Genomic DNA, 11,799 nt, shown 5'->3' on the forward strand with positions numbered 1-11,799 from the left:
GGGCCCCCCCGCCCGTCCGGGAAGTCCCCGCCGCGGCGGTCGGTCCCGCTTCAGCTCTCTTCTCCCCGGCAGGGAGCTGGCGTACCAGATCGCCGAGCAGTTCCGCGTCCTGGGGAAGCCCCTCGGCCTGAAGGACTGCGTGGTGGTGGGCGGCCTGGGTGAGTGCCACAGCCTCCCGCCCTTCCCCTCCGGCCCCGGTAGGGTTGGGTTGGGACAAGCGGAGCGCCCGGGGAAGGCTTTCTTTCCACACGGCGTGTTTTCTTCGTGCCGAGGAGCCGTTACCCGTCGCCCAAGGCAGCGGAGGCCGGTGGAAACAAGGAGAGCGACGTTTCCCAGCCTTACAGACCGAACGATTTTAGGGTCCGCGTTCAGTTGGCCGTAACTGGGCTCCGTGGTTGTTGTTGCAGACATGGTGGCGCAGGCACTGGAGCTCTCCCGCAAGCCCCACGTTGTCATCGCTACGCCCGGCAGGCTGGCAGATCACCTCCGCAGTTCCAACACTTTCAGCCTTAAAAAGCTAAAGTTCTTGGTAAGGCAGTTTTCCAAGTGGGGTGGGGTGGTTTTTTTTTATGCTTTGAAGATTTTTTAGCTTTACAGGTGTGCGTGCAGACGACCTCGTTTCTTTTCGGCTGTGCCTAGGTTTTGGATGAAGCTGACCGGCTGCTGGAGCAGGGCTGTGCTGACTTCACCGCGGACCTGGAGGTGATTCTGGAGGCTGTTCCAGCGCGCAGACAAACGTTGCTCTTCAGCGCCACGCTAACCGATACGCTGAAGGAGCTGAAGAGCCTGGCCGCGAACAGACCGTTCTTCTGGGAGGCTGTGTCCGAGTAAGTCTTCATCCACTCTACTGAGCGGATGAAGAAGCCCGTTCCCTCGCCGTTATCTTGTCTCCCGTCTTTCACCTGCCTTGTGTTCCACCTTCGCTTGCCAAACCCGGTGCTTCTTGGTGCTCTGCCTTCCCCTCCCGACAGGGTGCGGACAGTGGATGAATTGGACCAGCGCTACTTGCTTGTACCCGAAGCAGTCAAGGACGCGTACCTTGTCCATTTGATCCAGACCTTCCAGGACGAGCACGAAGACTGGTCTATTATTGTCTTTACTAAAACCTGCAAGTGAGTGGCGTCGTTCCTCGTGATTGCTCTTCGTGTAGCCGTGCCTTTACTTTTCTAGTTCAGGTTCCAAATTCGCGCTGTACTGGGCGTTAGGCCGGGATGGTATTTGCTTCCTTAGTCTATTCTGAGATTCGGTAGAGAAACGCCTTGTCCTTCGAGCAGGCTGGGGCTGAAGGGCCACCCAGAAATGTAGCACGCCAGAAGGTCAAGCTGCTTTACCTCCCTGCATCTTCCTTTCCTCCTGCTGATGGATACTGGAAAAGGGATGGGGAAAATGGCGCTGTCTGCTCCCCTGGGCTGTTCCCTTCCTTCGGGTGGTTCAGCTGACCGGGATTGAGCCGTGGAGCTGGTGACGTTCCCCTGAGCGCGAGTGGGAATCCAGTCACGCTCTCTGGGGTGAGCGGGTGTCCTGCTCCCTACTTCTGTCAGAGCGCTTCAGTAACGAACCGCGCTGTGGTAACTGTAGAGCGAGGGCTTCTCGAGGAACCCCAGCTCTGTCCTGATCCATCGGCTTTACATTTCCCCGTTACGTTCCGATTTTTCTTTTCTCCTTCAAGGGACTGCCAGGTCTTGAACATGATGCTTCGGAAATACAACTTTCCTTCTCTAGCTCTGCATTCCATGATGAAACAGGTGAGCGATGGGACAGATCTGGGAGACGGATGCTTCCAGCTGCATCCCCGAGCCAGACGTCTGTCCGAGTCCTGCAGCTCCTGTGGATCGCAACATCCCTCATACAGACTTTTCTCTTTACAGCGGCAGCGATTTGCAGCTTTAGCAAAGTTCAAGTCCAGCATCTTTAAGATTCTCATTGCCACTGATGTTGCTGCCAGGTAAGGGAAAAACACGGGCTCTGTTGCCAAAGGTCTTAAGCCTGCTTTTTAAGCACCAGAACCACCGTGGAGATTAGGCTGGGTTTAGCAAGAGGAGAGCTTTAAATTCCCCCCACTTGGGTAGGACAGGGTTGTTCTCTTCTGTGGTAGAACATCTCTGAGCTGTGTTTTGGAGCCCACTCGGGGGTGATGTAGCTCTGATCCTGGCTTGTTTTGCTGCAGCAGGGGGGTGTGTGTGTTGTAGCAGGAGAATGATTTCTATGAGGCTTCGTGTGTTCTCTGTGCCCGGGAGGGAGCGGCAGGTTACAAGGCGACGTTGCATTTTGTGACTATTGGAGAGTTGCACGAGGAGAGAGTTTGTCCTAGAATCAGCCCAAGCCAATAAAGACTATATTCATGAGAATATGGGGCTCTCGGAGAAAGCAGAGGACAGGAACTTAAACTGCGTATATTAAAACAGTGTTTCTCAACTGCTGTTCTCTTTCCCTGCATTCCAGAGGTTTGGACATTCCTACAGTACAAGTTGTCATCAATCACAACACTCCCAGCCTGCCAAAAATCTACATTCACCGGGTTGGCCGGACAGCCCGTGCGGGTGAGCAGGGAAAACCGCGTGCCGTTTGCTGGTTAAAACTGGGATCCCAGTGCTGGGGCTGAGCCCTGAATGGGTGCGAGGAGGCTTCACGGCAGCTGCCGTGTGGTCTTTTCAGTCAGCGCCAGATCTACTCAGATCCCTGGCTCGGCATCCTGCCTTAAGATTGCAGCGATGGCTCACCCTGACTTGTGTCTGATCTGCACCAATAGTTAACTGAATTTTCAGAGCAAAGACAGACCCCTCTGAGCACCCCGTCGCCATAATGTGCTCGGCTGACTCATGGGGATGGATGGAATTTGGCGTGGGTTAGGCTTCCTCTCCCTCTGCTCGTCAAGATTCGTTTATCACTGTGTTTTCATCATCCAGGTCGGAAAGGAATAGCTATTACGCTGGTGACGCAGTACGACATCCATCTCGTACACGCTATTGAGGAGGAAATCAGTAAGTAGAGCACCATTAATGCTGCTCAAATGTGGGATCATACATGTTCCTTTGTGCTTGTGGCACTTGCGGTCCTGATTTCATCAGTGCAGAATGAATGATCCAGAACATCAGCATAAAAATGCTTTCTCTTCCCTGTGTGGCTAAGGCTTGGGAAAAGGGCGGGAGCCCTTGAATCTCCATCGGCTTTGACTCAGCTCTTGAGTGTGCCAGGCACGAACGTGTTTGTCCTCCTGCTATTTCTAGTGGAGGAGAATAGAGCGTGTTGAACTCTCTCTGTAACCTTTTTATTAAAGCAGCCAGCTGCTTCCTTATTTCCTTGCTACCGCGTATGCCGAGTTGGACAAAACCAGGTTGCTTTGCATAGGTTCAGACTTCGTATTTTTTTAGGAAGTAGACCTAATAAATGCAACATCTTGTGCTATGGGGAACTGCAGGCAGAGGGGAGGATTTAATCCTTTGTTGTAGGCTGAAGAAGTCAGAGTGATCACAGCATATGACAGCAATTCCACTGATAATCAGTGGAACTATATTGGGTTTTTTACTGGTTGAGCACCTGCCCCTGGATTTTGTAACCAACCGTGGTCTGTAAATGTCTCGCCCCGATTTAGAACTGAAGCTGCAGGAGTTCTCTGTGGAGGAGCGGTTTGTGCTTGACATCCTCACCCAAGTGAACGTCACCAGGAGGGAATGCGAAATAGTAAGTGTGCCAACACGAAGCCCCTTCGTTCAGAGGACTGGAGATCTTGGGCAGCTGGGTGTAACCAGGAGATTCGTTGCAGTCTAACGTGCGGCTCTGGATACGCAGCTTTCCGCCTGAGCACATAAATAAGAATTTTTGTTCCTTTTTCTAGTGGAAGCACTTGGATGTGTGTGTTGGAGGGATGTTTTAGTTCTCTTCCCTAGGTTTGCTCTATTATTGCACATTTTTGCAGCGTTTTTATGCTGCTGAGTGTTGAGGCTGGTACTTTGGGGGGAAGGTCTGCAGGCTACCAAATGTGTGCAGAAATGCGTGCAGCAGTGGTGAGGTTCTGCTGACCCTTTAGAGCTGCACTGCTTTTCTCCGTGTCAGACTCGGTGCTTGGTTACTTGATTGCCCTGCTGTGTTTTTGCTTTGCCAGGAACTGGAGGGAATGGATTTTGATGAGAAGAAAGAAATAAATAAGCGGAAACAAATGATCCTTGAAGGGAAGGTGAGAGCTGCTGCTATATGAACTACTTTGATCAGTAGCTAGCGTAACGCTATCGATGTGGAAAAGGAATGACAGTTCCTCCCTCACTGCTGTGGTATGTCTGCCTTGCTCCCCTTCAGGGTGGTGAAGTTTTATCCTGAAGGGTGGCTGATATTAAAAAGTGCACTGGCGTAGTGTCTGACGTTTGCAGCCTGCTCAGTCACGGGCTAGAAAGCAGCACGGGCATCTAGGAAAGGCAAAGGGGCTGGCGCTGTCCCTAGGCATGTCACTAGTGTCCTGGCGTTTGCCATTGCAGGATCCAGATCTGGAGGCAAAAAGGAAGGCAGAGCTAGCCAAGATCAAGAAGAAAAACAAGCAATGCCGCGAGAAGATCCAGCAGACACTGCAGAAGAAAAAGCAACTGCAGCTGAAGAGGAAACTGCAGAAGAAGATGGAGCGGCGGAACAAACTGCATGCTACGGAAGAGAATTAACATCCTTTGGCCTGACTTGCTTGACTCGGACTGCCCTGATGTTGCTGCTGCTTTGGGAATACTGGGATCTAACGCGTTTTAATGTGGACCCTTCTGACCTGAAATCGGTGTTGGGAGAGTACGGGGAAGGTGGGTGAGGGGAGAAGGGACGCTTTGATAAACCGTCTCCGTTATTTTTCCTTCCTGCACAATGCTGCTGGCTTGGGCCATTCCTGGCAGGCCAGATCCGTCTCCTGGAAGAATGTCTTTCAAGAGCACGTTTCCTTCCTCCAGCAAAGGAGAAGCCAGACCTGAATTCTTGGTGACGTGAAGGGAAATAAAGATCCCCCCTCTCTCTCTCTCTTCCCCCTTCATTCAGTCATTGCTCTTTCCCTTTCAAGGGCTGGTGCTTGCCACTCACACTTGCTTATATCAACAGATTCTCCCCTGAGCCAGAGTCTAAAAATACTGTGACAAAATGAGCTCAGCCCCTATCTGTGCCATAGCCCAGAGTTTTCTGAGAGGAAAATTCCTGGAACACGTGGGGAGGCTGTATTGTGTGGCTGGTCCTGGGGTCGTCTTGGGATAATTCTGCTTTATACATCTAAGTGATACTCTTGCCTGCGACTGTCTGCCTTGGCTCAGGCTCCAGCCCTGGGCTGCTACCCACAGGGATAGCAGAGTCGCGGTTTGGAGACCGGGGCTGCTGGGGACTCTCTTTTCCCAGATGATCAGTCAGTTCAAAGACCGTTTCTGGCACAGAAGAACCACCCCAGGAGTAGGATTGCCTTGTTTCTTGTACCACCCGAGACTAACCAGAGCGGTTTATATTTGAGTCTGCTCTGTGGGTTTCTGGGCCTCCCTGTGTAGATTTGCATCACGTATGTTTGGAACAGGAGGTTGGTTAGGCTGGAGGGGGCTGAGCTCTCCTAAGAAACAGTTGTGTTTCTGTGGAGACAGAACTTAAAATCCCAGAGTAGCTCAGGCCAGAGTTTGGCCAGCTCTGTTCTGATGTCAGGTTTGATCCTCGGTGCCTTCTTTAATGTTCAGAGCTTTCTATGACTTGAGACTGAAGATCTGTTGTTTCTGCCCTCTGGCTTACAAAAATAGTTTCTATGGTCAGTGCCCAAATAAATATTTATTGCAACAAGTGACTGGATATTTGACCTTCTCCAACACATGGGGGAGTTGTGGGATCTTAGGGGCGGGGAGCAGTACTTGTCTGGGGAAACAGCTTGGAGATAAAACCGGTTTTATTTCAAGAGGTGAGCTGGATAAGGACTGAGCTTCTTGTGGGTGTTTTATCCCTCGGTACCTTCACTCAACCTCAGCCCAGCTCCTTTCCTGGGAGCACGCGGTCTCTGCGGTGCCTTTGCCCGACTCGAGCGTGGCCTGTGCACGGTGGGGTCTTGCAGAGGAAGTTCCCCTTGGGGAAACTCCTCCAGCCATGCACAGCCGGGCCTCCTGGTGCCTTCAGGCCATGCAGGAGTGCAGCGCTGACAGGGGCTTGGGAGGTGCGGGTCCATCTGCTGCCTGGTGGCAGGCGAGATGGGTGTGGTACCATCCCGGGGTTTCGGAGATGCCTGAACATGTTCCTCCTCGCTTTGTCCTCTTGGGTGCCCTCCAGGAAGGGAAAATCACTCAGTAGCCTGCCTCGTAGCACAGCTCGCTGTCACCGCTGGCAGTTGCTGCAGCAGCAAATAGGTTTCTATCAGACTGATGCTTTCTGAATACTAAATGCTCCTACAGCCTCGTGCATGCTAATTTGTCGAGCAAGCCTGTTTGCTGTAGATTAAAAAGACATCCTCTCTGGGACAGGCTGCTCCTGCCTTCCTGGGGAGGGTGCCGATACTGCCTTTGAGTGTCAGTTGATCCCCTCCCTTCTCGCAGACACTTCTTAACCTGCTGTCTAAAGTCTCTTTACTTCAGCCTGGTGGGGGCTTCTCAGTTCGTCTCCTTCCAGCACAATGTGACATGTGGGGTTTGATCAAGGCTCTTGCCTTGAAGCTTTATTCAAAATTCCTTTTAATACATCCCTTGTCTTCCTTGAGCAGTCTTCTCTGTGAGGGTAAGACACGTGCTGGAAATAAGAGCTCTCTGTAGTGCTGACTAGATGTTTTTGCTTCAGATAATCAGTTTTGGGAGTGGCCGAGTAGAAAAAGAGGTTGCTGTGCTAGTTGGGATGCAGAAAGATGCCTTAAATTCCCAGATTAGGAATTTGCATCTTGCCCAGGGCCAAAGGACACTGGGTGACGTTTCTGTATGTGCTATCAGTACTGCCCCTCAAGTAGGATATTCCATTCTGGGGTTTCTAAGCACTGTCATAAACCTTTGGGAACCCCTAGGAATATAAGGACTTCCTTCTCATCACAGCCGAGATTCCGTCTTGGCTGTAAAACCACCCTCCTCCGTGTGTGGCTCTGCCTGCCAGTCCCCCAAGCAGGCGCTCACGCGTTTCCCTGTCTGTGCCGTGCAAGAATTGGCCCGAGCACGGCTGCCTTTTTATGCCCCGCTGCGCCCGAGCACGCCCATCGCCTCTCGCTTCCACACGCTCCGCTCTCTCCCCTCCTTCAGCCCAAGCTCCCCAGCTCGGGGGGGGGGGGGGCGTCCCCCCGTGGGGGGGGGGTTTCCCTGGCTGGGTTGCCATGGAAACTCTTCTCAATTCAGCATCTCAGATTGCTGCCTCTTCTCTCACCTGGATCGTGGGCGGCTGCTGAACACCACGCTGGCATGGGGGCTGCGCCGGGGTGCGCACGAGGGGACGGTCCTGCACCCGTGCCAGCCCTCCTCATCCTCCTGTCTCCTTTGGGTGTGAAACCATCGCCCGGCCCTTGGCTGGGTTGCCATGGAAACTCTTCTCAATTCAGCATCTCAGATTGCTGCCTCTTCTCTCACCTGGATCGTGGGCGGCTGCTGAACACCACGCTGGCATGGGGGCTGCGCCGGGGTGCGCACGAGGGGACGGTCCTGCACCCGTGCCAGCCCTCCTCATCCTCCTGTCTCCTTTGGGTGTGAAACCATCGCCCGGCCCTGCTGCTCTGAGGGGCTCGGAAAGCACGTGCTCCTCTGCCTCCCACCTTGCGGGGCAATTCTGTCTGGCCTTTACGCTGATGGGTCTGTAGGCACGAGCCACAGCTGGCTGCTTTGTGTGTGGTGAAGGAAATATTTGTCTCTTCCTGGAGCATTTCCCCCCATCTCTGCCCCTCTTACGGAGGAACAAACATCTCTGAGGAGCGCTTCCCAGAAGTTTTGCAGGGAGAAGGGCGAGGCTGGGATCCTCCCGGGTGAGATATATGGTATTTGATAAATCCTCCACACTGGCGCTTCTGCTGAACAAGGAAATGTGGAAGCGGGGACAGGTTTGGTAACACGGCAGTCGCCTTCAGGGGCTGGCACCTCCTTCGTATAGGGATGCTGTATCAGGCAGGAAAGCTCTGGAGCTCTACAGTGAAGAAAAGGCAGCTGCAATGAAATAGTCTGGAGTAATCTTTGGGCCGGGCTTTTGATTTCTCTCTGCTGAGACAGCAGTGCTGCCTTGGAGCTCATGTTCCAGCTTTGCTGCTGCTGGCTGCAGGCGCAGCCATTTTCAGCTCTCCCCTCGCTGGGGCTGTGCTCGGTGCACACGCACCCCTCTCTGTGTGCATTTAACACGGCTGTACCTCCATGTGGGTTCTTCATGCTCTCCAAAATCTTACTGGTCCAGCCTGCACTGCGTCAGCTGCTGCTTTACCTTTGGATGCTCTTTGCAAACACAAACTCAGCTGTTTTGAAAGCCTTAAAAAGCTGCTTAACAAGCTTTTCTACCAGGAATGGCCTTTTCCCCTCCAAGCCCTCCTCCTGGGGCAGCTTGCGTGCAGCCCTGGGGGGGCCCCGCCACCAGGTTAGCTGGTAGATGGCAGTCGGTGTGCCCTGGACACCCTCGCTGCTGGCTCTAGTCCTTGTTCAGAGGGAAATACAGCACAGGGCTTCTTGGCTGGGCAGCTGGATATTAAAGATTTGGCTTGAGAAAGCAGGGAGACGGTGGGGGGACAGGGCTGACTGCCCCCAAGCCTTGCCCATGCAGCAGTCAGGCCGCAACTGGGTGCTGCTGCTGGCAGGATCCTCCTGGGTCAGTGCCCCAAGCCTCGGGATTTTCCCTTGACTTGCAGGGTGGGACTGATCCTGAACCCTGCAATGCTCCATTGTAGTTACGGCTGCTTCTCCGTTCCAGGGCTCTCCTCCCAACTCCTTGCAGTTTCTTGGTTGAACCTTCACCTTCCCTGCTGCACCTTAAAGCTCTTCCCTGCCAGTTTTTGCTGATTAAACTCCTTGTCCGTGGCACACCCTCATTCAGGGCTTGACTGTAGCTGCCCGGACATGTGTCTTCACTGTGGGTATGGCATGCTTGACACTCTAACTCCCCTAGTTCCTCCCTGCCAGCATCAGGACTCCAAAAATGGGACAGAGGGAAGGAATACCTGGATTTTTTTTTTTCTTCTGTGCCAAGAAAACCTCCCTGCTGGCTGTGTTTAATTCATACCCGTCTCTCACTCCCTGCAGCAGCAGTCTCCTGGGAACGCATCCCTGCATGACTTGCTTTGGATTCCTGTCACCTCTGGGAGGGAAAGCAGTTGTCAAGGAGCAGAAGGCTCTGCTCTGGCCTTGCGAAGAGAACCTGTGAGCACAGCATAGCCTGTTGCAGTGCCTCATCCCCATCCCTTCGTCTCTGCTCAGTACTTGCCAGTATCATTCTTCAGTTCCCAAGCCCAAACATCACAAGCTGTGCTGCTCCCAGGTTGAGACCACAGGAGAGGTGGCATTCATGCCACCAATCTCTAGGCTCAGACACTGTTTTCATCTACCCATAACAAGGTCTGGACATTAGTATCTCCAGCCAGTAAGGCTAGAGTGAAACGTTTTCTGTCTGTTGCCTGCTGGGATTTGAAACCCTGTTAGCCCAGCACCAGTGGAAACAGAAGGCAGAGACTATATGCAGCATCCTCTCTTGCTTGTTGTTCTACCAGCCCTTAGGAAAAATAAGCTAGCAACAGGGTGAGGCGCTAGTACCGAGGCAGAGGCCGCCCTGTTCTCTCCGGAGCACACAGTGTCACACGTGCGGACTGCAGGATGGGCTACGTGAGAAAGGGGTGACAATTCACATTTGTGGCAGCCCATGCAAGTCCCGGTGAACTACAAAGCGGACATACGCCCTGGAATAGCTGGTGCTGCAGACTGCAGAGCCCTTCCCCGCATGCCATGGGGACAGAGGGGATACCAGCCGCCCACCCCTTTCCACGTGGCAACTTCCTACAGCTGCAGCTGACAGCGGCATCTGAGGAAATGGAATTTGGTACCTTTGATTCTCACTTCGCAGGCTTGCGCTCAGCAGAGCCCCGGGAGCTGAGTGGATGCAAGCGTTGCTTCAGCTGTGAGCTGACTGGAGTGTGCAAGTGCTGCTCCTTTAGATTACCTGTTGCTGGAGCTGCCATGTCTCGTGTCTGGAGCGTTGCTTGCTTTTAGCCCAGGTGTCTCATTTCCAGCGTTATTCCAGCTGCTGCTTTTTTGGTAGGGTGGAGGGAAGCTGACGGAGGAGGTAGGACCTTGTGCAGAGATGATTAGTGCTGTAGCTCATGTTCTTTTCCCTCAGAGCAGAAACTGCCTTTACACACCACAATCTAATAACGATGATAATTATAAACTACTCTGGGAAAGGGGACTGTGAACCTCACTGGATTTTGGGGGCTTTATTATGTGTTCATGGACATTTTCCAAAACACACATTTAATTGCCTTCTCTGGTGCACACGGAAATTGTCTTCCAGTGTGTGCATGTGGGGGGGTGTTACACTCTCAGAGTATGCTTGCCTGTGCTGTCAAGTGTAAACAGACCATTTCTGAACTAAAAATAACCTATCCTCTGAGTAACAGAGCAGCTGATCTCTGCAGCCCAGATGCAGAAGCTCAAAAAGATTAGGTCACCTATTTTTCATTAATGGTGCTATTTAATTACAAATTCCCCCAAGTTTGATCCTTCGGAGATTTAAAACAAAGTGCCTAGTTGCTTTCCCTCCATCAGCGTGTTCTCACAAAAATATACATATCAAAGACAATCTGTTAAGTAACTTTGATGTGAGGCTGCCTAACAACACAACACGCATTACCAGGGGTCTCTGCAGCAGCTTTTTGGGAAGAGAAAGATTTTTACCTCTTGTTTGAAATCACTCGACAGACTTACGGTATTAACCAGTCTGGCCTGCGCTAACCTCTCCTTCTCTTGGCTCTCCAGGCACCTTGTAGATGCTAGTAATTTAAGTCCAACAGTCCTTCAGGGAGGGTAATTATCTACTTTACGGAGGAGGAGAAATCAAAGCCCGGAGAGGCGAGGGAGTTTGCGGAGCGAGCCAGCGGCAGAGCTTGTGGTGGTCTGCCACTCTGACTGCCAGGTCAGCTCTAGGTCTGGACTGGATTTGCACTCCTGTTCAGCCTGGAAGGCCTGTATTGGCATCTGTCGGAGGGAGTTTGCACTAGACACATCCTTTTTCTGAGGCTCTATTATTGGCACGTCCTGCAATAGCAAAGCTTCATTTCCTCTTGCTGAGCTGGTCAGAAGGACCTTGTCACGGGTCTGGATTCAGAGCAGAGAATCAGACCTTGCTGCTGTTCATCAGAACGTTGTGCAAAGAGGGGAAGGTTGCCAGATTTTTTATTTGTTCATCCTGATCTCATACATGAACCATTTTCCCCACGTTCCCTTTATTAATGTTCTGTCTAGGTTTTCTATGAATAATTAAGATCCTCATTTGCCAAAATAATTAGGTGTCTCAAGGTACCTGCAATCAGTAGCATTTCTCCTCCAGCAAGGAAGCCACTGTTATTTAGTGCTGACAGTAATTGTTATTGTGAGACAGAAGCAAACATAAAACTGCAGACTTGTCATTCATTGCTGGCTTTTGTAACACAAGATTTTCTCCTTTTGAAGCAAGAGAAGCATAAACAGGGAAGGGGTGAGGGTTGGAAAGTGCATGGTGGGGACACGTTAGAGCGCTGCTGTTCTGAAAAACAACTGAAGTCCTTTTTAAATGCTCACTGGAGTGGGGCAGATGGAATTAGTGCTTTGCTGCTATGCCGTCTACAGTAGGGTTGTCTCATTGCTAAACACAGATTTAGGGCATTTGTGGAAATAGCTGGTGATGAAT

General features: G+C 52.0%; 1 protein-coding gene across 1 annotated transcript in view; it reads left to right on the top strand.

The window, feature by feature from the left end:
- Window positions 1-5,773, top strand: part of DDX49 (DEAD-box helicase 49) — a 6,886-nt gene extending 1,113 nt beyond the window's left edge. The window contains exons 2-12 of the mRNA XM_019472195.1: window positions 25-158; window positions 408-529; window positions 640-827; window positions 972-1,112; window positions 1,670-1,745; window positions 1,869-1,945; window positions 2,443-2,540; window positions 2,907-2,981; window positions 3,593-3,681; window positions 4,103-4,174; window positions 4,470-5,773. Of these exons, the coding sequence (XP_019327740.1) occupies window positions 25-158; window positions 408-529; window positions 640-827; window positions 972-1,112; window positions 1,670-1,745; window positions 1,869-1,945; window positions 2,443-2,540; window positions 2,907-2,981; window positions 3,593-3,681; window positions 4,103-4,174; window positions 4,470-4,646 (1,249 nt within the window). The 3' untranslated portion in view covers window positions 4,647-5,773. The remainder of the gene's footprint in view (window positions 1-24; window positions 159-407; window positions 530-639; window positions 828-971; window positions 1,113-1,669; window positions 1,746-1,868; window positions 1,946-2,442; window positions 2,541-2,906; window positions 2,982-3,592; window positions 3,682-4,102; window positions 4,175-4,469) is intronic.
- Window positions 5,774-11,799: the final 6,026 nt, after the last annotated feature.

Source organism: Aptenodytes forsteri, unplaced genomic scaffold (genome assembly GCF_000699145.1).
Source record: "Aptenodytes forsteri isolate BGI_AS27 unplaced genomic scaffold, ASM69914v1 Scaffold147, whole genome shotgun sequence".
NCBI lineage: Eukaryota > Metazoa > Chordata > Aves > Sphenisciformes > Spheniscidae > Aptenodytes > Aptenodytes forsteri.